This window comes from Lutjanus erythropterus, unplaced genomic scaffold, assembly GCF_056507025.1.
Source record: "Lutjanus erythropterus isolate fLutEry1 unplaced genomic scaffold, fLutEry1.hap2 Scaffold_155, whole genome shotgun sequence".
In the NCBI taxonomy this organism is placed as follows: Eukaryota; Metazoa; Chordata; class Actinopteri; order Lutjaniformes; family Lutjanidae; genus Lutjanus; species Lutjanus erythropterus.
Window position 1 is genome coordinate 767,632 of NW_028146632.1, and position 27,168 is coordinate 794,799.

Genomic DNA, 27,168 nt, shown 5'->3' on the forward strand with positions numbered 1-27,168 from the left:
GTTCAGAGAGTAGTAAGTTTCCTCTCAAAGTCTTTGTTAAATTTGATGATGATCATGTTGGTGCACAGAGGAGAAAACGATCTGCAAGTGTTTCAGTAGATTTAGCTAGTTCAACCGGTATTGATCCAGAAGAAGAAAAGGCCACAAACAAAGGTGGTTTGCAACGGCAGTTTCCTCTTAAATTAACTTGGGCTTTAACCGTTCACAAAGTACAAGGTCTCACTGTAGATAAGGCTGTTGTGTCTTTGAAGAAGATTTTTGCACCTGGTCAGGCGTATGTGGCCTTAAGTCGTGTTAGAAGTTTGGCAGGGTTGATTATAGAGGATTTTGACGAGAAGACTTTGTACTGTAAAGATGGCATTAAGGATGCAATTGAAAACATGCCTCCCTTCTTGGTTGAAAATATTACAAGGCACAACATCAACACACATACCTTTAATGTGTTCTTGATGAATGTGCAAAATTTAAATCGACATCTAGCAGATTTGGTGGCGTGTACACAGCATTTGCAGCTTAACTGTATTGCTGTGACAGAAACGTGGCTGCCTGAAGTGCCCTCATTGGAAAATGTAAACATTAATGGTTATAGTTTTCAAAGTCAGCCACGGAGTTTATCATACAATAGTAATAACCCCAAATTGATTGAAATTCAAGGCCAACAACATGGTGGTGTTGGCATCTATAGTGCAAACAATTTGGCATGTAATGTTATCCAGCCACCAAATGTAAATATAGAAACATGGAATTTCTTATTGCCAATAGGTGCTGCTTTGACTATGATGGCATACTGTGATGTAAATGACTTCAGGCAAAGACTTCTATGAAACGATGTATTATCAATGCAGATTGGACTATTTACGCTAAAGTTATGGCAAATTCATGTCTTGTGGCAAGACATCAAAATTACATGCTATCCCACAGCTATGCCCTTCAAAAATAGCAAAATCTTAACTAACTTTTGATCACACGCTTGTCTAGATGGTACACACCGGTTTTGACATCAATTGGAACATTTCTGTAGGAGGAGTTGGTTAAAATCCGACACGTGGAAAAAGCCAAAAATGGCCGCCAAATTCGAAATGGCTGACTTCCTGTTGGGTTTGGCCTATGGGTCCAAGAGACTTTTTTGTGCGTCTGGGGGTGTTTTATGTGTGTACCGATTTTCGTGCACATCGGTGAAACAAGCTGCAGGGGCTGTTGTTTAAGGGGCGTGGCCTAGCCATTCTGCACCTCCCACCGCCGAGTACTATATCACACATAAATTTCCACCACGACTGACGCGTATGCCAAATTTGGTGAGTTTTTGAATATGTTAAAGCCCTTAAATAAGCGATTTACTTTTGTCGTAATAATAATAATTCCTTCAGTTTCAATAGGGTCCTCGCATCAGTTCGGTGCTCGAGCCCTAATATTAATAATAAGAAGAATTCCTTCAGTTTCAATAGGGTCCTCGCACCGTTCGGTGCTCGGGCCCTAATAAGAGGCCAAAGACTTCATGTCACTGATGATGAGCCTTGTTGATGTCTGAGTCGAGTCATGACTAAATTGTAAGTTGGTGTAGTCTACCTCCCAAGATGTAGGTGAACATCAGGATTAGGACTAGCTTTGTGGACAAAGACACCATTTATCCTCGTACACTGCATTTCTCTTTGTTGCTGCAAAGACACGTACCGTGTTGACACTGGTGGACGAGTGTTCCACATGTTCAGCAGGAACCAGCGGCTGACAGCTGCCATTTGAGTCGTCACCTGTTGATGGTGTGGCCACAGGAGAAGTGGAAATCTGTGGTTTGGTAAAGGGATAGAATTGACACACACCCCTACCACAAACAGCATGGAGACACAAATTATTTAAGCCCCATTAATCAGTTTTGCATAGTAGGATGTTGGATGTCTAGTGAATAAGATTTTTGTAAGATGAATGCATACTTTAAGGACCAAACATCACAAGAAGAAAAATAATTATTTACAGACATCTGTTGCATGTCCTTCTACATTGTAAATAAGAAGATGGATAACCACTTATCATACCTGTTTGCGCCAAGGCCAGTCCGATTCACCATAATTGTAGGTAACCTCTTCCCCTGGCACAATGTCTCTGATTGCAAAGAGACAGAGGTGCGGCGTCCCGTCCACTTGAATTGGCCGCATTTTGCAGTTTTGGGTTTTGTGCTCATCATTTACTAGTCTCCCAAGTGACTGGTCCTTCAGAGATGCATCAAGACTATTTAGGAAACAATGGCATTAATGCACAACAAAAACATTCCCTATTTCCTGATGTAGTGTTGAATAGTGTCATTCTAAATTAAGTATCAAAAATACCAACATATCAAAATACCTATGGATTGACTGTGATATTTTTAATGTGCTTAAGGTATCAACTGTCCAGCTGTAATAATTAGTAATATGTACTACTGGACCAAGTGTTGGTAGTGGCAGATACTCAATGTTAAATTACTTAGATCATGGTCAGGGACAGACAACCCTAACTGGGACTTTCTAAACATCAATGAACTCTAATTACAAACTGCAGCTGCAAAAATGGCATATTCAGCCTTACTTACCACCAAGATTTCCCTTTCCATTGAAAATCAAAGAGATATGTTGCTTCAGTCTCACTGTAGGTCTCGATGACAGGAGGATTGTCTGGAGTAAGAAGTTTCCCTCTGTACTCTAGTACAAATTCTCCTTTGCTGAAAGGTATTGAGGCAAAAACGCCTCGCCCTTTATAGGTAAATAAAAAACAAGTAGGCTATGTTAATGATATGCTTGTATCAACCAGGCCAGTAGAATCCATCTCTTACACTAAAGTTCATATTTTAGCAAAACTTATACATGTAGGAAAAGAATACAAGGCAGATAAAGACTGACCTTTGTAAGAGTTCACAAACACCTGTGTAAGACCGGCCTTGTCAGTTTTAAGTCTTATGTGCTTTTCTGCATCATGTTGTGGTGTCATCCGCACCCTCCTTCTGGAAGGATTCTTTAAACTGCAGTCGCCATCAGCCATCATTATCTGTTCACAAAATGTTCAGAAACACTTTTATGTGTCACATTGACCGCCCAATTAATGTGATATTCCAACAATTACTACTACTACTACTATCTAATTTTATTGATGGGCTACATCAAACTCAGAATCATGGACAAACTAACTTTAACTATTCAAATGGGAAACATACGGTACATAGTTGTCAAGATTTGCACAGTATTAGTACTAGGATCTAAACATTCAAATGTTTAAAACATGCATAACAAATCCATAAAATGCCCCCATACTGCTCATCTCAAGTAAACCAAGTGCTTGAGCTTTGCTGACTTGTATAATCAGAACAGACATGTCCCACATCCTGACAGCAGCTGGAATATATTGTCCCGTTCTATTTAATGGGAGACTGAAAATTCCACGACTTTCTGTTCTGATGATACAAGTCAGCGATCTTGAAATGTGTGTTTCTCTTCTATAATACACATTCTACATCTTGGAGGCCACATCTTTACACATACGGCTTCCTTCACCTTTCAAACGGGGCAAAGCTCCACGAGAGAAGCAGATCCGTGGAGCTGTGCGCCACGGACGTACACGTAAAACAAGCGCGTCACACCGAATACGCGCTGCTACGGCGTCGCTTTGGGTTGTAAGCGTGCATGACATGTGTCTACATTTAAAGTAATGGGTTCATACGTGCAAAAGACGCTACATCTCCAGGCGTGGAGAACCCTGTAAACTCGCAGACATTTTTTACCGCAACACTTGTGGCAACACTTACAGAGTAGCGTAATTCCGCGGGAAAACTGTTGTGGCCTGGCAACCATTAGGATGCTACACATTTGAAGAAATTCAGCTAACTCTAGCTAGCAAGGCAGAGGGCTAATTAAGCTATCCAGATGAGGAATAATTAATGTTTTTGGTTGGCAAATATTATGTATAACTCGTTAAATTTCATGTGATTATGTTCTACAAAAGCACTACTGGTCTACAGTCACTTAAGCCAAACATAACGTAGTTAGTTACCTGTCACTGTGGTGTTGACTCTGACTGCTGCAGCGGTGAAACCGCGAGATGAAGCGTGCCGCACCGTTTAGATCAAACCAAGTATGAGCGGCGGCGAGGGGTGATTCTGAGATGCTATAGCCTATATGATAGTAGTAGAAGATATATCGACTTATCGAAATATTATTTATCCTAACTATTTATTAAAAACACGTTAGTTAAAAACCTGTCGTTGTGGTGTTGACTCTGTCCACACTGCTGCAGTGGTGAAACCAGGAGACTCGGCTTGCTGCACCGTTTGGATCAAACCAAGTATGGGCGGGGGGGGTGAGGTATGCTGTAGGCAACATACCAGTAGTAGAAGATATATGGACTTGAAATCTTATTTGTCACAACTGTTTATTAAATAACAGAGGGTAACGCAAAAAGACAGCCCACATTTTTAAGTGCACCTCTGATTCACTTTCCATGTATGATCCATGGACTTCCGGGACAGTTTCTGTACAGTGTAACTCCCTGTCACTGACCATGTATTTTCCGGAGATTTACAGTATAACTTACGGTCACTTACCATATATGGTAATACCAGGACTAGTCCTGTGTAATTTCCCAAAACTTAACCTGTACTTTCCTTATATGAATCAGTAAGTATATGAATTAATTGTGATAAAAACAAATGCTTCTGCTTCACTCACATTTCAGTGATTTATTATGTTAATGTTTAATTGTATGATTTTGAATGAGAATAAGAAATAGGTCTGAAAATTGGCTCATAACAGGCAGGCTGGAGTCTACCTCTCTCAAGTGCACATCTGGAAGTCTGGAACAATACAGTAATGTATCTTTGTAATGTGTGTGACTAAAGGAAGGGATGGCTTTGAGAGTACCACAGGGGCCACTGCTGGGGGTGCCATCTCTGTCAACATGGGAATCAAACCTACAAGCTTAAGGTCAAGACAGAGCTAATCATATAGACACATGATCATCTTTCTCAGCACAACTGAACTCAGCATGAGAGGTGATGAATTTTTGTGATGAGTAAAGTAGGGATGTAACAATATCAAAATCTCATGATAAGACCTCAATAACAAGTTCCCTGTACAATATTTATTGCGGTATTGCAAGGCATATCACCCCCTAGCACAATGTAAGCTGGACTAATAACTCTTTTCCCGGCCCACAAAGAGGAGAGAAGAGATGGTAGAGAGTGCCTTCTTGACTATGCACAGAACATACATCACATCTACCTCATCTGTTATATCCCTCATGCACAGTCATGGTCTGGGAATCATGGTTATGGCCTTAATGTCCTGGACTCTTAGTTTTTTGATTTTTGATCTTGTTTGTCCTGTGTTTTTCCCCATCCTGTGTTTCCTGTGCTCCTCTCCAGCCTGCAATTTCCCTCCACACCTGCCCAGCATCAGCCTCGTTAGCACTGCCCTGCTCCCTTTCCCCCCTACGCTTTCTCTCCACAATGCCTGCTAGTTTTGGGCCTGCTAGCCACCAACTAGTCTTCCAGCCTGCTAGCTCTTGGCCTGCTAGTCGCCAGCCTGTCTCTACTGAGCTGAAGCGATCTCCTGTCCCTGCTGTGCTTTGCTGTGGCAATAACGACCCTCAAACACCATTTGTTTGTTTACCACCAAAGAAGAAGAAAATGAATGAAAGGAACTATGTAAATATTCATTTTGGCTACTTTTGCAGTGGTAACATGTCAGAGCAAACAATTGTAAACAAAGTGTAAGTAGAAATATAGGTAACTCATTGGTCACAAAGAAAAAAGTTGTCTAGAGAGAGAGAGTATGATTAGAGTATTGAATTTTCACCCCCTTTTCAGAGTGGGCTGTTATCTGGCCAGGCTTCTTTTGTGTCTTTTTTGGCGGCTACGTCAACACACTCACATCATTACATGGCAGCCATTCTGGCCCTGTGGCCAGTCCATCACTGATTGCAGGTATTTTTTATTATTTGTAAGAGGGAATATAGCACTACACCAACAACTTGTTGTCAACCCATGATTGTCTGGACTTATGAGTATTTTAGGGCAAGTGTGTACAATTGATCTCTTCCACTGGAAGCCACATGGACAAAGGAGGGAAAGTGGATGGGGGGATCCACTTTCCCTCCTTTGTCCATGTGGCTTCCATGGGTGCTTTCAGACAGATACAGCTCTGGTTCTGGCTCTGGTTCTGTTCTGGAGTATCTGAACCTTGGTGCTTTCTGGTGAACCAGCCTGCGTTCACACCAGTTTAAGCAAAACCTAAGTGGGCGTATGTTAGTCTGCATTACTCAGGTACAAGTAAACACAACAGTGGCAACATTTTTGCTTTTATGCTGTCTCCGTAAACCTCCTTCAGTTTATTAATTATTTGGTCTGGTGCTGAGTGAACCCAGCCTTGGCCATCTCTTACTTTAAGTTTAAAGATAAGAATTACTTTACTTTATTAAGCCCCAAGGGGAAATTTATACAGCTCACACACACACAATATCTGAATAAAGTCACGTTTGGGGACAGTGGCCATTTTTAGACAGAAATGCATGTTGGTGCTTGTAGAATATGATTATAATGAAAACTAGCTAGCCACCAGCCAGTCTCCCAGCCTGCTAGCTGCCAGCCAGTCTCCCAGCCTGCTAGCTCTGGGTCTGCTAGCTGCCAGCCAGTCTCTCATCCTGCTAGCTTTGGATCTGCTAGCCGCCAGCCAATTTCCCAGCCTGCTGGCTTTGGGTCAGCTAGCTATCAGCCGGTCTGTCTCCCAGACTGTCTGTCTCCCAGTGGGTCTGCTAGCCACCAGCTAGTTTCTCAGCCTGTTACTTTTGGGTCTGCTAGCCACCGGCTAGTCTTCCATCCTGTTAGCTCTTGGCTTGCTAGCCTAGACTGCTAAACAATAAAGCTTTCTATTCTATTCAGTTCTATTCTAACAGGTGAGTGATATTCCACAAGGAGAAGAAACACACTTTTATCAGAAAGTTTATAGTGAAAACGGGGACATGTGCTTGATGTAGTTCTATACACATCCACTACGGGCAGTGTTCAGGATTATACACAGATTGAGTGGGGGGGGGGGGGGGGGGGCTCACACACTCACACACAATATCTGTATAAAGTCACTTTGGGGGACAGCAGCCATTTTTAGACAGAAATGCATGAGGGAGCTTGTAGAATATGATTATAATGAAGACTAAATGGGGACGGTGAATTTTGTCCCCAATTGAAAAGCTGTCCCCAATCAACTGGTGTGTATTCTGAAAAATGTCCCAAATTTTGGCCTAAGTAAACACACACACACACACACACACACACACACACACACACACACACAAGTGAACACATCAGAATGTTAGGTGGCTGTGATGTCATCAAAGGGAATGTGATGACGTCACAGACCCTGTGCTTTGATCTAGCATGGGCTCTGTGACGACATCAGTGTTAGGTTATAGTCCTAGCACCATGTCATTATCATATCTCCACTGGCTTTCGGGGGATAACTTTTGAAAGGATGATGGTAGAGACTTGAAACCAAGCTCAGCACCCCCATTTTTGGAGATTCCGGATCCAACGGTGCCACCCTCGAGTCTCTACGAGGTCGGGAAGTGGGTCAACCAGAACCTTGAGGACTCTGGTGCATACCTCGATGGGTTTTCGGAGGATAACATTTGAAGGAAAGGTGGTAGAGACGTGAAACTAAGCTCTGCACCCCCTTTTTCTGACATTCCGGATCCAAAGATACCACCATCGAGTCTCTACAAGGTTGCGAAGTGGGTCAACTAGAACCTTGAGGACTCTGGTGCATACCTCGACTGGTTTTTGTGGAATAACTTTTGAAGTGAATGTGGTACAGACTTGAAAGCAGGCTCTGCACCCCCATAACTTTGTCTGTACACACACACCCACACACACACCCACCCACCCACCCACCCACACACACACACACACACACACACACACACACACACAAGTGAACACATCAGAATGTTAGGTGGCTGTGATGTCATCAAAGGGAATGTGATGACATCACAGACGCTGTGCTTTGATCTAGCATGGGCTCTGTGATGCCATCAGTGTTAGGTTATAATCCTAGCACCATCCCAGCCAACATTTTTACGTAGGGCCCATGTGGGTACAAAGTGGGCAAAATAATGGGCCCCATATAGGATTGTCAGATCACACCCATATGGGATTGTCCGCAGGTTCCATGTTGGCCCCAAGCCAATTGCCCATGTGGGTTTAAGGCAGGATTGCACCAGGTTTTAGGTGGGCCCCAGCTGGGCAAAACAGCCAAGACCCATCTTGGTCCCAGCTTTAAGTTCTATGTGGGACCTACATGGGGACAGTATGGGCTGAAATATGAGTTGCAAGTGGGATTGTCCGTGGGTTCCATGTTGGCCCCAAATCAATTGCCCATGTGAGTTTAAGGCAGGATTCCACAAGGTTTTCGTTGGGCCCCAGCTGGGCAAAACAGACAAGACCCATCTTGGTCCCAGCTTTAAGTTCTATGTGGGACCTACATGGGGACAGTATGGGCTGAAATATGAGTTGCAAGTGGGATTGTCCGTGGGTTCCATGTTGGCCCCAAATCAATTGCCCATGTGAGTTTAAGGCAGGATTCCACAAGGTTTTCGTTGGGCCCCAGCTGGGCAAAACAGACAAGACCCATCTTGGTCCCAGCTTTAAGTCCTATGTGGGACCTACATCGGAGAGTATGGGCTGAAATATGGGTTGCAGGTGGGATTGTCTACAGGTTCCATGTTGGCCCCATGCTAACTGGCCATGTGGGTTTAATGCAGGATTACACTAGCTGTTAAGTGGGCTCCAACTGGGCAATATGCAAGACCCATTTTTGTCCCAGCTTTTAGTTCTATGTGGGTCCTACATGGAGACAACATGAGCTGAAACATGGGTTGCAAGTGGGATAGTCTACAGGTTTTATATTGGTTGCATTCTTGCCTGATGTGGGTTTAAAGCAGGATTATACACAAGGGATAATGTATAGTTCGGAGGTTATGGAGAAATAAACCCTGACAGGGTTGGAGGGTGGGTTCCATACATCCTGAAGGGGTTTATTTCTCCATAACAACCGACAAACTACACATTATCCCGCTTATTACACGGCTTGTGAGTAAAATAATTAATTTGAAACATAATGTCGATAAAAATTCAACTTTTCTCGATTCATAAATTGACAAATTAGAGCGCAGCATCCAATAGAGCTGTGTAATAATAGGTGTTAAGTACGCCCCAACTGGGTTAAATACATAAGGCCATCTTGGTCCCAGCTTTAAGATCCATCCAATCAAAATATAAATTATTAATCACCAACCAGTTTGAGACAGGCTCTATCTAATTTTAAAAATGGCCACATTCTCTGATTTCAACTTTTTATTTATGAATATGTTCTGTTTTTCAGTTACATATTTTCAACAAAATGATAGATGACAGATTTATTGATAAGGAAAATAAAATTGCAAAACAAGATAGTCTTGAAGTTAAAGTTTACTTTGTTTAAGAACTTTTACTTGTAACTAAACAATAACTGAACAGGGTAACTGTACTTAAAACAAATTGCACTCACTCGCCCCCACTGCTTCTAGTGTTTAATTTGACACTGGCTGTCTGGATGCCCTTCTTCCTCCTCTGTCTCTTGCCCCAGTGAACCACTTCGATAGTGCCCTCTCTGCTTCCTGCTGGTTCACCTGTGCCGTCAACGTGTTCTTCTTTTTTTTTTTTTTTTTAAACATATTTTTATTGACTTTTCAACATAAATGTGATTTAACAACATGGTGCCATTTACATTCTCAACAGCATTCTTAGTAATAACAAATAAAGTAGTAAAGAATGATAAGGAAAATAAAATACATGTTTGGGAAACAAAACAAAACACCACCACCCACCACCAAATTTCAACATGGGCTATCAAGTAACTCATCCAGCCGAATCCACAGACCCAACAAGAAAAAAGCTGGGGCGGGTTGATCTCCCTTTAAGACCTGTTTTCTAAATTCCCAGCCTCCTCAGGTAGAAGAAGGAAAAAAATAAATAAATAAACAGATAAATACAACCTGTCCTACAGATAGGGCATAGACACTTTACACCGAATAAGTCACAGAGACATTCTAGGATCTAAGAGAGAGAGAGTATTCCAATCCAGTGTAAATCTCCCCTTTTTAATGATGTCACGTAAGGATGGAGGCAGATACCTTAGGAAGGCTTACCAGGATCTCTCAAACAGTTCATCATTGCCCTTTACATGTGCAGTTAGTCTTTCCAGTGGTAAGATACTATAGGTCTCATGAAGCCACTGTTTGACTGAGGGAGGCCTCTCACTGATCCACCTCTTTAAGATACATCTTCTAGCCAAAAGTAAAAGTTTATCACAGAGTTTGAAGTTCACTTTGCTTAGGGACAGCGTTTTAGAGGGCAAGCCCAAAATAAAGAGGCCTGGGTCTTTAGCAACCTTTACTGAAAAAATCTTACCCAATTCGTGTGCTATACTACTCCAAAATTTAGAAATCCCGGGGCACTCCCAAAAATTATGAATGTATGTTCCAATATTTCTTTTACATTTATTACAAAGGGGGGAGATCTGGTTATTTATTTTGTTACGTATCACAGGTGTGATATGGCATCTGTGCAAAATTTTAAATTGAGTTTCTCTCATTCGGTTGCAGATAAAAGTAGACTTAACAGAAGAGATTGCTTCTTCCCAGTCATCCTCAATATATTCACCACCGAGATCACCCTCCCATTTCTGTATAACCTTGCGTATGTCTGAGGGATCTATAGAGCAGAACAATGAATAGGAGTGCGACAGAAAATGTTTTATATCTCTTCGTTTCAATATAAATAAATCTATGTCACTAAAAGGAGGTGTGTCTGGAGGGAAATTATTCATTTTCGACTGGATAAAATGCCGGACCTGTAGGTACCCAAAAAAATGTGCTGAGGGGATGCTGTATTTTTCTTGCAGTTGCTGAAAAGACATCAGTATGTTTTCCTGATACAAATCTCCGAGAAGCCTGATCCCTTTTGCATGCCATATATCGAATACACTATTTCTAATTCCAGGGACAAACCCTTCATTTTTAGTCAATGGTATTAGACCATATGCTGGCGTGTTCTTCCCTACAAATTTAATCATATCATGCCAGACTTTGATAGTATTGTGAATGATAGGGTTGTCCTTAATTTCGGGGGTAGTTCTAGCAGTACTCGTTAGCTTACTTAATAGAGAAAAGGGAGTAGTAAACCATTCATCTATGCTGGTCACTGAGTTTAAATGTGACTGCAGCCACCCCCAGATTATGCGGGTGTGGCATGCCCAGTTATAAAATCTCAGATTGGGTAAGGCTAAGCCTCCTCGTCCTCCTGGCAGCTGTAAAGTTTTCATCCTAATCCTAGGTTTTTTATTGTGCCAGATGAATCTTGAAAATGTTCTCTCCAGGGCCAAAAGCACTTTCTTGGGTATCCATAACGGAAGCATCTGTAAGGGGTAAAGTAATCTGGGGAGTATGCTCATTTTTATCAAACTAATTCTGCCTATCCAAGAGAGAGGGAGGTCATGCCATCTCTCCAGGTCTTTTTTAATAGCTCCAATTGTAGATGTGAAATTAAGTTTCCACAGATCCCCAACATTGGGTGACACTTTAATTCCAAGATAGACAAAGCCAGATGTGGCCCATCTAAACGGGAAATTAGACAACGAATTTATACTTCCAAAGTTTCCTAAAGGCATAGCTTCCGATTTAGTGTAATTTACTTTGTAACCTGATATTAAACTAAATGCATTTATAACTGATAGAATAGCCGGAACTGAAATCTCAGGACTTGTAACAAAAAGTATAATGTCGTCCGCATATAAAGCCATCTTGTGTACAGTCCTGCCCAAAGTAACACCATGTATATCTTTGTGGTTCCTAATACATTCTGCAAGAGGCTCTAGTGTAAGGGCAAAAAGGAGGGGGGAAAGGGGGCAGCCCTGTCGCGTCCCTCTGTGAAGTGGAAAAGGAGAAGAGCGGACACCATTGGTCAAGACGCAAGCCACAGGAGAATGATAAATTATTTTAATCCAATTTAAAAATTCCCCCCCTAATCCAAATTTATCAAGGACATCCCACATGAACCCCCATTCCACCCTGTCAAACGCCTTTTCGGCATCTAGTGAAATGGCAAGCGTTTTTTGTTTTGTTTGTGAAGAATATTGTATAACATTAAGAAGCCTCCGAACATTAGAATATGAAAGCCTATTCTTAATGAACCCCGTCTGGTCAGCGTTTATAAGTAAGGGTAGATAATCTTCCAGTCTCCTAGCTAGAATCTTAGAGAGCAATTTGCTATCTACATTTATAAGGCTTATAGGTCTGTATGAGCCACACTCATCTGGTGGTTTGTTTTTTTTTAGAATTAGGGAAATATTTGCTAAATTTAGTGTAGTTGGAAGGAAACCTTTTTTGAAAGAGTCTAGGTACATATCAGTAAGGGGGTCCACTATAACCCTGCTCATTTTCTTGTAAAACTCTGGCCCATAACCATCCGGTCCTGGTGCCTTTCCAGATTTAAGTGTACGGATGGCGTCCAGGACCTCATCTTTAGTGATTGGCCTATTTAGAACTGCCTGTTGTTCTTCAGTAAGAGAGGGCAGTTTAATCTTTTCAAGAAAGGACCTTCTCAAGTCATCTGATGTATCACACTCAGAAGAATATAACTGAGAATAGAATTGTCTCATTATAGCATTAATTTTTTTTTGATTCATAAAATCTATCTCCATTATTGTTTTTAAGTGATGATATCAAATTAGTATCACTTCTGCCCTTAGCCAAGCGGGCGAGGAGGCGACCAGGCTTATTACCATGTTCGTACAGCCTCTGTTTTGCAAACAGGATAGAAGTTTCTGCCTTACTAGTTAAAAGCTGATTTAGTGCGGATCTTGCAACTTCCAGTTTCTTTAAAACATCCTTAGAGATAGATACTTTCAATTGTTTTTCTAAATCTTGGATTAAGCGTTCTAATTCAAGTTGCTTTTTTATTGCATTTCTTTTTAGAATGGACCCCCTCAGAAACGCCTTAGCGGTTTCCCATAGTAAAGAAGGATCTGTACCAGGAGTGTTATTTGTTGACATAAAAAATTCCCATTGTTTTTCAAGAAAACTCATGAATGGGGGACTACTCAGGAGTGAGGGACTGAGCCGCCAGTGGCGAGTGGAAGGATCAAGATAAGGAGGGGAAATAACTATAGATACTGGATTATGGTCAGACAGTGTACATATGCCAATAGAGCAATTTTTAACTCTATCTAATACCTCTCTGGAAGTCAGAAAATAGTCAATTCTTGATAGAGATTGATGGGGATGTGAATAAAAAGTATAATCTTTAACTCCTGGATTTGTGACCCTCCAAATGTCAAAAAGATTCAAATCTACACACAATTCCTTCAATCTTGCTGTCTTATTTGAAATAGAAGGTTTTGGTGGGGATTGATCAATACTAGCATCCTGAACACAATTAAAATCTGCTCCAATAATTGTGAGAGAAGTCATAATTGGAGAGATTGCAGCAATTAATTTAGAGAAAAACGGGGGCTCATACTGATTAGGGGCATAGACAGAACCGATAATAATACGTTCCCCATACAGAAAACCCGAAATAATGACATAACGGCCTTCATCATCTTTAAACACCTCATCTAAGGTAAAAGGCATTTTTTTATGTATAAGTATAGCGACTCCCCTGCTATGAGAATTAAAAGATGAATAAAAAACTTGGCCTACCCAGCTTCTCCTTAATTTAATGTGTTCCAAATCTGTCAAATGTGTTTCCTGTAGAAGAGCAATTTGTACATTTTTTTGTTTTAAAAATGAAATGATCTTCTGTCTTTTCACAACATGACTAACCCCCTTGACATTCAAAGAAATAATTTTAGTATCACACATTGTTATATGGTGTAAAAATTTAGGCTACCCATAATACAAGTTCAATGTAAGGTGAGATCAGAAGCTATGTCTAGTATTAAATATGTGGATCTTAGCGTGAATGTATTACAAAAAAATATCCAAGGCTTCAATGGTGGCGGTGGTGGAAGAGTACACATAAAGGTACTGTTAGACAAAACTTTGCCCACAAACAATGGGCATAGAACAACGAAAATAGCCCTAACGGGTCTAACAACTCGCATGGAACAAAACCAGGAACAACAGGTTTGTAAAACACTCAAGAAAGGGTACATGACGCTGAAAGGGATTGATGCACCAAAGAAGATCACCGGTATCAGTGATCCAGCCACCCCGACAGAGTTTGCTAGACAACCGCACCAATAAATCTCCTCAACCCCCTCCCTCCCACCCCATCAACCCAAAGCATCTCTTTATACATTCAAAAAGTCATACCTCAAGATATTTCAAAATGAAGTTGACCACAGGATCAAAAAAAAAGAAAAAGAAAAACATGTCATTTTTTGCATGTCCATAGCTGCTCACATAAAGTAGTGGGCCAGCTTCTCATGATATATTGCCTGCAGCCATGGGAACCCTGAATTATCAACAACAAAAACAGAAAAAGTAGTGAAACTATATAGACAATGCAGTATGTCATTGAAGTTTTGTGTATCATCAGGAGCTGCACTCAGAGCCAATATGTGATGTGTTTACTCAGTATTAGGAAAGTCACGAACTCTTAAATCTCCGGGCGGCAGCATTGCGCTACGCATGTATGAAGAGAGTTTCAGTTCTTACTTTGATCATGGCAGTCTATCCAGAAAGCGTTGTGCCTCTCCCGGGGACCGAAAGGTACACCTCTCTCCATTGTGAGTGAGGCTGAGGATAGCCGGGAAGCGCATAGAGAAGCGGATATTCAGTTCAATCAGTCGCTCACACACCTTGTTGAAACTGCGGCGTTGCTCCTTAACCGTGGCAGAAAAATCCTGTTGAATAAACACCTTTTGACCATCGTGCAGCAGTTGCCGTTGTTTGCTCAGCCCAGCCAGGACCCGTTGTTTATCCCGGGGGTTGTGTAGCTTGAGGATGACGGGTCTAGGGCGATCCTCCCTCGGTGGTCCGAAACTTCGGTGAGCCCGGTCGATTTTAATTATGCCTCGCTTAGTGTCCAAATTTAGAACTTTTGGAAGCCAGGATTAAAAAAATGCGACGGGTTGGTTACCTTCGGCGCCTTCCTTCAGTCCCACAATTCTAATATTATCCCGCCTCGTTCTGTTCTCGATGTCGTCTGCTTTTTCAGTGAGCTTTTGCAACTTCAGCTCAGCCTCCCGTAGCTTGTGTTCTGTGGCGGTAAGCGCGTCCTCCATTGTGGATACTCGGCGCTCGGCTTCGTCCAGTCTTTTAGTGTTGCCATCCACCCGGGCTGTCATTGTTTCTAAAGCAGTTGTGAATTTGGCCAACTTCTCTTCCAAAATCCTGCCGACGCTCTCAGTAACTTCCCGAACAAGCTGTGATGAGTAGCCGTCACCGGAGTCGCCATCTTGTACCTCGCTGTCACCTGGTCTACTCCTCAGATTTCTTTGAGCTTTACCTGCTTTTTCAAACGGAGCCGTGTTACTTTCCCTGCTCGACATTGTCTGATAGTATAATAGAGCCAGACAGAAGTGAAAATTAACTGCCCCTGATCATATATAATGCAAATTAGGTTCGATGTGAGCGGGAGCTCGGTGCCAGTTCACCCTCTCAGCCCGGTGACCTCATATCCCCCCCAACGTGTTCTTCTTGACAGCCTCTGTAAAACAAAGTTGGTTGACAGTATGAGCTATGAACATGATGCTCTTCAAACACCATTTAGAATTCAGTAGGGCTGCCCCGACACAAACGTGCAGGTGCACACACACTGTCCAGCTTGAAAGAGCTCCTGTGTGTCGCTGAATGTGTGCATTACTGACTGAAAGACGTTTTCTGCCTCCATTTATCTGTTCGCTACAGTGGATTCATGTTAATGTGTATTTAAAGTTGTGGAAAAAATGGGGGGGCAGGGAGGTTAATAAAAAAGTCTAATCTACGGCTGTCTTCAACTAAGGATTTTCATAGTCGAATCTGATTCGGCAGATTTTGCCCATAGTTGACTGATCGTCGAATAATGCTCCGTGCACGACCGTCTCGTCTTTCGTGGCTGTAGCAATGATGAGTATATGAGTGTGTGCTGTGAATTAACGAGTGTGTATGGAGAATGAAAACGTTAAGTCTCATTGTGGTGTGGCCATGATATGGCATCAGTGCTGGTATAGACGGCTCAGGGGCCAAGTACCATGGACAGCACTATTTTGTATGTGTGTGTGTAGGTGCTGTCTTTATCACTTGTGTCATAGTCAGACATGTTTATGTTAACTATCTGAGCAGTAAACACCGTCAGGCAGGTGATGGAAATGTGCACAGCTGTCGACAGGCTGCTGCATACAGTGAGATAGAAAATAACGCCAAGTGATTGTGAGGTCTGACTTCTTCATAAACAATGGTTTTGTGATGCAAATGTATTACTCTTTTGAACACACATGGTTATGAGAACGCTTTATATTTGTGACCCCAGCCAACTAGCCAGATAGCATTTCATCAACACCAAAACCAGGCCAGAACTCAGCTCACAGGACGCAGTAGGGGAAAAGTCACTGTTGATGCATGATACTGCTGATGGGGATTTTATACAGCTTCCTGTCAAAAGACCCCAACTATCCCTTTAAAGCTACAGTTGGTAAGTTGACGAAAGTGAAAGTTAAGTCCGCAACTTGGTAGGAAATTTCAAGACAAAACACCATCAGGTGGCTTTATGAACCTCTGCCAAGAACCCCACACACACGCAGACACACAAACACACATGAAGACACACATGCAGACACACACACAAAGCAGCCATAACGCACTCACAGAACACATACCATATCCATAGCAACCAGAGAAAGAGAAAATATCACATCTCTCTCACCATGAAACACACTCTTCTTGTGTGTCTGCGTGTGTGGAGGGAGGGAGGGGGGCTGACAGAGGTGAAAAGAGCGACCTGACGGTGTATCATCCTGAAATTCCCGACCAAGTCGCTGACTTTAGTTTCAGTTTTGTCAAGTTATGACGTTGTGTACGAGCTGCGATTGGCTGATCCTCCTGCTCTCTCTACCTGATTGGTGGACAGCACTCAGTCCGGTGGATTTTGGCAAGTGCGATTACAGGCTCTAGGTGGAGCCAGAGGAGTTGGATTTTGTCCTAAATTAGCCATTTAATGTCCTACTATCAGAATATAGTGACAGTTCCAGTAAATATGACTGAATAATTGTTAGTAATTGTTACCTCCTGGAGCCGTTAGGGGCCACTGTACGCCTTGTAAAAAACTTAGAAGGCACTGAGACCCCTGTGTGACATCACATGATATCTATGAATATATTGATTTAAGCTCTAGTATTATTACTAAAGAAATTAGATGAGCAGTTCTTAAAATAGTGCAGTCGAAAGAGAGTACAAAAAGATTCCTTGCCTTTTCATCTCAGGAGACATTTTTCCTCTAATTTACTTTAACTTTTCTAACTGACGGAGATCCATCAGGGCAACAGAGAAATTATATCCCTACAGATGGAATGTTAACTTCTCTAACTTACTTACTTACCATACACAATGTTGAAAAGACACAAGTCCTTAAACTTCTTTTTCCTGTGACGGCCAAACATGTTATATTCCAATGCCAGCTCGTTGGACAGAATGTACTTCATCATTCGCCTCGATGCATCATCTACACTTGTGCCCCCTATATCTGCCACCATGGCAACCTAGGGATGAGGGCTAAAAGGAGAAAAAAAAAGGCTTACATGAACTGCTGAGTCAATAAGCTTCAAAGATTTAAAAATTCAGCAACTAAACATTTGAAGTAACACAGGTTCTGATGTTAAGGTTTTTTCCTGCTTGCCCTGCCAGGCAATTACTTCACAAATCTACTTGCCCCACGTAAATTCTTACTTGCCCTGCCTTTACAAGATCAGGATTTTTGGGGCCGATCACTGATTAGTGAGTTCAAAGCAGATAACCAATCACGATCCAATCACTTGAGGGAGAAATATGTCCACTTAAATAACTTCTTTATTTACTGTTATGTACTGTTTACTGAATATCAACAAAAGTAAAAGTGTACAGTGAAACTGTTTTCTGTGCTGCCGATTAGATTCAATTACAATTATTGAAGTCTCAGTTTGATTACCAACTTCTTATTAATGATTATCAATTTGATTTTACATTATTGGTGATTACTGATTTGCCATTAAGGTAACAGTACCCAAAATACACCACAAACTTAGGCTTGCACCATTAAAACAGTCAGCTGCTTTATTTATTTATTTATGCTTTATTTATTTATTACTTAACTTCTCTTTTATTTATTTAGTTAATTAGTTACCTCAATTATCTTTTTAATTAGGCTCATTTATTTTTGTTTTAGATGAAGACTAGAGAAAAAAAAGACAATGTCCAGACTTGCAAAAAAATTTTTTTGAGTTTCTTGCCTACAGAACAAAGCCTCAGCTTTGGAACTTAAAAAAAATTAGCACAGTAAAATCATCATTTGTAAACATTAGTCACACACTATCTGTCCTAAAGCTAAAGCTGACGTGATGCTATGGATGGAGAGAAAATAGCCAAGGGGCCGGAGATGGAAACATTTTATAATAGCCTACAACACATCTGCTCTACAAGAGAACAAACCAAATTAAAAATCACGGAGTAATTAGAACAGCAAATCAACCTCATTAAGGCAAAGTGATCCGTTGTTTACGTTTAGCTGTGTCTCACTATATGTACGGTGTAGGTGTGTGTAGTTCCCCATGATGCTGCTCTGACCTCCGGAGACAGAGCGGAGAGGTGTCAAGGGCTATTTGATAAGTCAGTTGGAGCTGAGCGGCCACGGAGACTAATGAAAAGGAGACAAGTGTGTGTGCCGACAATGTGCAACCTGTTCTCATGTAGAACTCCTTCAAGGACAGAAACAGTAAAGGAAATACAAGAACAGGGGAAAAAAGAAAAAAAGAATCCGATTTGGCGCTTGACTGATCAGGAATGTCCACGCAGGTTCTGCTTGCCTAAAGACTTTTTTTACTTGCCCCAGGCAGTCAGGCAACTGTTAATGTCAGACCCTGCTGTAGCCTTTATGTAATTTACTGTAATGTGATACGTTTTTATTTTGTTGGCTAATGAAAATCAATTTGGAAAAACAAAACTTTAAAAAGACAAACAAACAAAATAACTTACAACAGCAGACATTAGACTGCAGTCCCCCAGTTTCTCTTCGAGAGCCTCAACATCTGCTTGAGTTTGCAGTGGGAAGACCACTCCATCAGGAACCTCCATCATTGATGCATCTTGCTTCTTCAGCAGTACATTTAGCATTTTACCATGAACCTTCTGGGTCTCCTTAATTTCTTCAACAATTGTAAGAAGTTTAGAGAACATGGCTTCACAACTGGGGGTTGCAACCCTCTGGGCAGTGGAACCGGTGACTCGCTGGGCAGTGGGGCTGGTGACCTGCTGGGCAGTGGAGCTGGTGCCTCCCTGGGCAGTGGGGCTGGTGATCTGGCTGGTCATTTTCTTTGCTGCTAGCCCAAGGAGTTTTTCTGGGGGAGTTGGTGGAATTTCTTCCTCTGAATCAGAATGCTCACTTGATTCTAGTTGCTTGCTCTGCCTCCGGAGGTTTCCCCTTACCCTAGATAGGTTAAAATGAGGATATATGAGGTAAACCACACCTACTGCCTCTATATTATGGAAATGACCTTAAACCTGTATTCTCCCACAAACACCAACCTTCTCTTTATCAAGCCATCTTCGTTGTCTGTCAGGTCTGATGTATACTCAGCTTGATGTAGCTTCACCCTGGCCTCTGCATAAGTGGCTGTAAAATACAATGACACAAAATAAAAGGAGTGAAGGAGATATTAAAAAGTAGATTATAGGAAATTAAAATAGTTGTCGTGTATCACAAAATTCACAATTTGGATGACATCACAGTTTTGAGTCACAATTCAACTCATTTTTCTGATTAGAAAAAGAGGAAAAAAGGATAGATTAGAGTTGACTAGGTGCCTACGATTCAATTTGCCCAGAGAGAACTTGACCTGGATAAATGAGAATATCCATAGACAGTTATTACGGTACTATGGTAAATAAAATATGATTACTTGAAAATTCATTGTTTAGAAGTCACGAGTAATAGCCAATCAACACAGACATACATGCACATACAGATGTCTAATCTGCAGAGGGATAGTGTGGTTGCAGGTATCCAACCAAACAGGAGCACACCCACAACTATCACATGTGAGAACTGAAATCAACTGAATTGAATGAATTGAGTTTGGTGTGATCCTGCTTGTTTGGAATGACAATCTGCAGCTACACCAGCCCTTGACAAATTAGCTCAGGGAAATCTATAGAGAAAAATTAACATGAGAAAAAGAATTAGTTGGGGACAGAGGCTTTAAATTAAGTGAAGCAAATAGAGCTTTAAAATGAGGAAAATTTAAGTTACCTGCATTTCCCATCACACGCACATTACACAGGATCCAGTTTTCAGCTGGTGGTGTGCCCTCTTTCACAGCCTTGGTCACATTTAGTAACCCAGCTGGTGGCCACCAGCGAGCCGCCACTCCTAAATGAATGTAGAGGAAACACTGTATGTGTGTGTGTGTGTGTGTGTATGTGTACACATATATTATCTGAAGCAATGTTGTCTTTTCCCTCCATTTTCTCCTCACAGCACACCAGAATGCCTCATTTCTGTGTTAAAAATCATACAATGTTTCTCTGTAATGCCCCCCCAGCCGGGTCTCTGTTCCAACGGCTCTTCCGCTCTGCACCTTGGGCTATGCAGCAAGCAGGGCCAGGCTCAGTGAGCGGGTATCCACACCTCCAAGCCGGCCGCGGAGCGGGGCCACAGCACAGAGCCGCTAACGTTAGATAGCATGCTAGGTTGCTAACAACAACACCGTCTTTACCTGGCCACATGGCTGCTGTGGTAATTCAGCTTGCATTTTTGCATTCCAAATTGTTCATCACAGATAGTAATGGTTTAATACAATGATTATACAGGGACAGATATGCCACTCACCAGTATCCAAAGCGCACTGCTGGACCGCTGCTGTTCTCAGTGCTCTGTGCTGCTGTAGCCGCTATTCCGAAAAAAATTGAAATAAAGCGCGCACTGTGACCGTTAGGTTACGTAGGTTACGTAGGCTAGGTGACCTAAACTAAACGTGACATACTAATTTTGAAAAGCCAACAACAGTGTCTGCCTTCTTAGAATAACACCATCATTTTGGAGCAATAAATATGCCAACATTAACCAGTGTTTCCCACACATTAATTTATTTGTGGCGCTGCTCAAAGCTGTCAAAGTTAACGTGTTAATGACCACACAGACAGGTGTGTGTGTGCGTGCGTGCGTGCATGTGTGTATGTGCGTGTGTGTTACTACGGTTACCACGACGCTCCCGTCCCCCGGACATTTCTGCAGTTGGATTCACATGATCCGGTCTGAGACATGAAACTCGTGGACTGAGGAGTTGTCCCACTGCGGTCTGCATGTCACACCGACGATCGTGCATTTGTAGGATGTTGTAGTAGCTGTTGTTGCCGTTGTTGTTGTTGTGCGTGACATAGAGCTGCCGCTGCCGCCCCCCCCACCTCATCCCCAATCGCCCATTCATTCACCTGGTGAGGGAGGGGGTGGGATCGGGGGAGGTGGCGCCGTCTTATAATGTTACAGAAAACCTGCATATGTTTTTCTCCCCATGTTCCTACCCCCCGCCACACCACCACAAATAGATTCCTGGTCTGTGGGAAACACCCCAGACAGCACGCCTATGTCTTGCCGACGTCAGCACGATGAATAAAGTTACATCGCTGCGACGTCGTATGGAGAGCGTTTGCTCATTGGGAAGACGTCGCAGAGACGTCGGCATTTGCAAAGAATTAAAGAATTAAATTTAGAGCAAAATTATTCATTTTTTTAATTCGTCTGTGTTAGGAAATTATTAATCATAGGCTATCCAGTGGTTTGACTGTAATAAACTACATGAGCAGTAGCCTAAGTCTCAAACCAGTGGGCAGTGTTTTGATCTAGCATGGGCTCTGTGATGACATCAGTGTTAGGTTATAATCCTAGCACCATGTCATTATCATACCTCCACTGGTTTTCGGGGGATAACTTTTGAAAGGATGGTGGTAGAGACTTGAAACCAAGCTCTGCACCCCCATTTTTGGACATTCCGGATCCAACGGTGCCACCCTCGAGTCTCTACGAGGTCGGGAAGTGGGTCAACCAGAACCTTGAGGACTCTGGTGCATACCTCGACTGGTTTCGGGGGATAACTTTTGAAGGGATGGTGGTAGAGACTTGAAAGCGAGCTCTGCACCCCCATTTTTGAGCATTCTGGATCCAATGGTGCCACCCTCGAGTCTCTACGAGGTCGAGAAGGGACTGAACTAGAACCTTGAGGACTCTGGTGCATACCTCGATGGGTTTTCGGAGGATAACGTTTGAAGGCAAGGCAAGGCAATTTTATTTATATAGCACCATTCATACACAAGGCAATTGAAGGGATGGTGGTAGAGACGTGAAACTAAGCTCTGCACCCCCATTTTCGGACATTCCGGATCCAAGGGTACCACCATCGAGTCTCTACAAGGTTGGGAAGTGGGTCAAATAGAACCTCGAGGACTCTGGTGCATAACTCGATGGGTTTTTGTGGAATAACTTTTGCAGAGAATGTGGTACAGACTTGCAAGCAGGCTCTGCACCCCCATAACTTTGTCTGTACACACACGCCCACACACACACCCACACACACACACACACACACACACACACACACACACACACAAGTGAACACATCAGAATGTTAGGTGGCTGTGATGTCATCAAAGGGAATGTGATGACGTCACAGACCCTGTGTTTTGATCTAGCATGGGCTCTGTGATGACATCAGTGTTAGGTTATAATCCTAGCACCATGTCATTATCATACCTCCACTGGTTTTCGGGGGATAACTTTTGAAGGGATGGTGGTAGAGACTTGAAAGCGAGCTCTGCACCCCCATTTTTGGACATTCCGGATCCACCGGTGCCACCCTCGAGTCTCTGCGAGGTCGGTAAGTGGGTCAACCAGAACCTTGAGGACTCTGGTGCATACCTCGACTGGTTTCGGGGGATAACTTTTGAAGGGATGGTGGTAGAGACTTGAAAGCAAGCTCTGCACCGCCATTTTTGAGCATTCCGCATCCAACGGTGCCACCATCGAGTCTCTACGAGGTCGGGAAGGGACTGAACCAGAAGCTTGAGGACTCTGGTGCATACCTCGATGGGTTTTCGGAGGATAACGTTTGAAGGAAAGGTGGTAGAGACGTGAAACTAAGCTCTGCACCCACATTTTCGGAAATTCCGGATCCAAGGGTATCACCATCGAGTCTCTACAAGGTTGGGAAGTGGGTCAACTAGAACCTCGAGGACTGTGGTGCATAACACGATGGGTTTTTGTGGAATAACTTTTGAAGTGAATGTGGTACGGACTTGCAAGCAGGCTCTGCACCCCCATAACTTTGTCTGTACACACACACCCACACACACACTCACCCACCCACACACACACACACACACACACACACACACACACACACACACACACGTGAACACATCAGAATGTTAGGTGGCTGTGATGTCATCAAAGGGAATGTGATGACGTCACAGACCCTGTGCTTTGATCTACCATGGTATCTGTGATGACATCAGTGTGAGGTTATAATCCCAGCACGATGTCATTATCATACCTCAACTGGTTTTCGGGGGTAACTTTTGAAAGGATGGTGGTAGAGACTTGAAACCAAGCTCTGCACCCCCATTATTGGACATTCCGGATCCAACGGTGCCACCCTCGAGTCTCTACGAGGTCGGTAAGTGGGTCAACCAGAACCTTGAGGACTCTGGTGCATACCTCGACTGGTTTCGGGGGATAACTTTTGAAGGGATGGTGGTAGAGACTTGAAAGCAAGCTCTGCACCCCCATTTTTGGACATTCCGGATCCACCGGTGCCACCCTCGAGTCTCTACGAGGTCGGTAAGTGGGTCAACCAGAACCTTGAGGACTCTGGTGCATACCTCGACTGGTTTCGGGGGATAACTTTTGAAGGGATGGTGGTAGAGACTTGAAAGCAAGCTCTGCACCCCCATTTTTGAGCATTCCGGATCCAACGGTGCCACCCTCGAGTCTCTACGAGGTCGAGAAGGGACTGAACTAGAACCTTGAGGACTCTGGTGCATACCTCCATGGGTTTTCGGAGGATAACGTTTGAAGGAAAGGTGGTAGAGACGTGAAACTAAGCTCTGCATCCCCATTTTCGGACATTCCGGATCCAACGGTGCCACCATCGAGTCTCTACGAGGTCGGGAAGGGACTGAACCAGAACCTTGAGGACTCTGGTGCATACCTCGATGGGTTTTCGGAGGATAACTTTTGAAGGGATGGTGGTAGAGACTTGAAAGCAAGCTCTGCACCCCCATTTTTGAGCATTCCGGATCCAACGGTGCCACCATCGAGTCTCTACGAGGTCGGGAAGGGACTGAACCAGAACCTTGAGGACTCTGGTGCATACCTCGATGGGTTTTCGGAGGATAACGTTTGAAGGAAAGGTGGTAGAGACTTGAAAGGAAGCCCTTTTTTTTTTTTTTTTTTTTAATACATTTCTTTATTAATTTTCAACTTTTAACACATAACATCTCTTTTCAGCATAAATTGGTAACATTATGGGATTCCCTTGAACAACATAACCCTCCCTCCCTCCACCCAACCACCTATGAATTCTGTGACATCATTGAAGATAAATAACAAAACAAAACAATAACAGTTGACAAATAATACTAACAATAATAACAATAAAAATAAATAAGTTACTTGTCTACATTCATGAGCACAGTACATATCTACATATTATTTAAAAAAAAAAAAAAAAAAAAAAAAAAAGGAAGAAAGGGCATGGTCTCACTTTATAAGTGCTACAGCTTAATTTGATGGGATATCAGGTCTTGATTCCAAAAAGTTGAGAAATGAATCCCATATCATATGGAAGATATGACTCTTTCTTTTGATTGTATATGTAAGTCTTTCAACAGCTATGCAAGAGGAGAGTTCAACAAACCATAGATTCAGCGATGGACAGTGGACACTTTTCCAATGTCTAGCAATAAGACGCTTCGTATGTATGAGACAGAGGTTCAACAGCTTACTTTCATGAGTTCTCAGGGTCATAGTTTCTGGGATAAGTCCTAGAATACAGGTCTCCGGGCGCATCGGAATTTCTTTGCCTATAATATTGGAGATTGTGTTGATTATCCTTCTCCAAAAATCTTGTATATGGTTGCATTTCCAAATACAATGGTACAAGGTACCTTTCTCCGTTCCACATTTTATACAGGTGTCTGGGATATTAGGGTTAAATTTATTAAGTTTTTCAGGAGTTATATAGGTTCTCATAAGCCAATTATATTGAATCAGTTTAAATCTGCTATTAATAGATATTGTTTGTGCTTGGTAACAAGCTGTCTCCCATTCCTGTTCCGTAATATCTGTTTGAAGGTCCTCTATCCATGCTAATCTTTTATAATTTGAGGACTCTGTAGTTGTGTTTACCAATTTCTTATATAGTATTGAGATCTTTCCCTTACTATAGGGGTCTGATACTGCCATCTCTTCTAAGATACTTAAAGGTGGACACTGATATGACTGCATCCTGGAGCGAATAAAACTACGAATCTGAAAATATTTAAACATATGAGTTTGAGGTATCCCAAATTCTCTTTTAAGAGTCTCGAAGCACATGAGTATCATCTTTATAAAGGTCTGAGATCCTTTGTAAGCCCAACTGTGCCCAACGCCTGAGTCCAGGATCTGATTTACCTGGTGTAAATAATGCATTGCCCCAAATGGGCGTAAATTGTGATAACCCTGGATGTTCTCCAAACATGTCTTCTGATTCATACCAAGCTCTAATTGTGGTTTTAATAAATGGATTAACTGTGTCTTGCTTAAGTCTCTTGAGAGAATCCGAATAGAGATACCTGTCTAGAGTAAGTCCTCTAGCATTCTCTCTCTCTATCTGAACCCAAGGTAGATTGGAGGGCTCAGCAAACCAAAAAAAGGCTGATCTAAGCTGGGCTGCCCTAAAATACCATAAAAGGTTAGGAAGCTGGAGCCCCCCCCCTGTCGTATGGCAGATATAGTAATGTTAAGCGTAATCTTGATTGTCTTTTGTTCCATATGAAATTGGTAAAAGTTTTCCTCATACTAGAGAAAAAGCCTGGTGGGGGTGTAAGAGGGATTGATTGAAATAAATATAAAAATTTGGGGAGGATATTCATTTTAATAATATTGATTCTACCAATTATTGTCAAAGGGAGGGACATCCACCTATCCAAGCTATCCTTTACCTGAGCAGTAATAGGATCATAGTTGAATGGGATTATATTTTTAATTTGAGGTGTAATAGTAATCCCTAAATATTTGAACCCATCCTTAGCTACTGAGAAAGGATGCTGGATTGCTGAATTATGTCTTTCTTCTTCATTAAGAAAAAGTATTGATGATTTAGACTGATTGATCTTGTAACCTGAAAATGTTCCAAATTGATGGATCAGATCAACTAGAGCAGGTATTGAATTCCCCAAGTCTGAAAGATATAATAATATATCATCAGCAAATAACGAAATCTGATGTTCTTGGTCTGAGATTTGAATCCCTTTTATCACTGGATGATTTCTGATTGATATTGCCAAGGGTTCAAGAATCATAACAAATAATAATGGGGACAATGGACAACCCTGACGCGTGCCCCTCGACAGACTGAAAGATTCTGAAATCACATTATTTGTAATAACTTCAGCTGATGGTTCACAATAAAGTAATTTAATCCACCGACAAAATTTAGGGCCACATCTGTAACGATAATATACATCAAATAAATAAGGCCATTCAACTCTGTTGAATGCCTTTTCTGCATCCAGCGACAGAATGCAAGTATCCTTTTCATCACACTTTTCATGTATAACATTCAATACCCGCCGTATATTATGAAAGGCCTGTCTATTTTTCACAAATCCATTTTGATCATTGTTAATGATCACTGGTAGGTGTTTTTCTAATCTTAACGCTAAAACCTTTGCCAAAATTTTAGCATC

General features: G+C 42.2%; 1 protein-coding gene across 1 annotated transcript; it reads right to left on the minus strand.

The window, feature by feature from the left end:
- Positions 1-9,582: 9,582 nt before the first annotated feature.
- On the minus strand, positions 9,583-20,486 carry LOC146304331 (uncharacterized). Its single transcript, XM_084714217.1, has 6 exons — positions 20,474-20,486; positions 19,750-19,837; positions 19,201-19,651; positions 17,573-17,732; positions 10,674-10,687; positions 9,583-9,699 (listed from the first exon to the last, which is right to left on the minus strand). Exons 1-6 carry the CDS (start codon positions 20,484-20,486, stop codon positions 9,583-9,585), a joined length of 843 nt encoding a protein of 280 aa, XP_084570343.1.
- Positions 20,487-27,168: the final 6,682 nt, after the last annotated feature.

Bases quoted from the DNA above. Each gene is read 5' to 3' on its own strand.
- LOC146304331 (XM_084714217.1), bottom strand. The intron at 19,652-19,749 runs GTTGGTGTTTGT...TAACCTATCTAG, and splicing joins GATGGCTTGATAAAGAGAAG to GGTAAGGGGAAACCTCCGGA. The intron at 17,733-19,200 runs GTAAGTTATTTT...CCTCATCCCTAG, and splicing joins GCAGTCTAATGTCTGCTGTT to GTTGCCATGGTGGCAGATAT.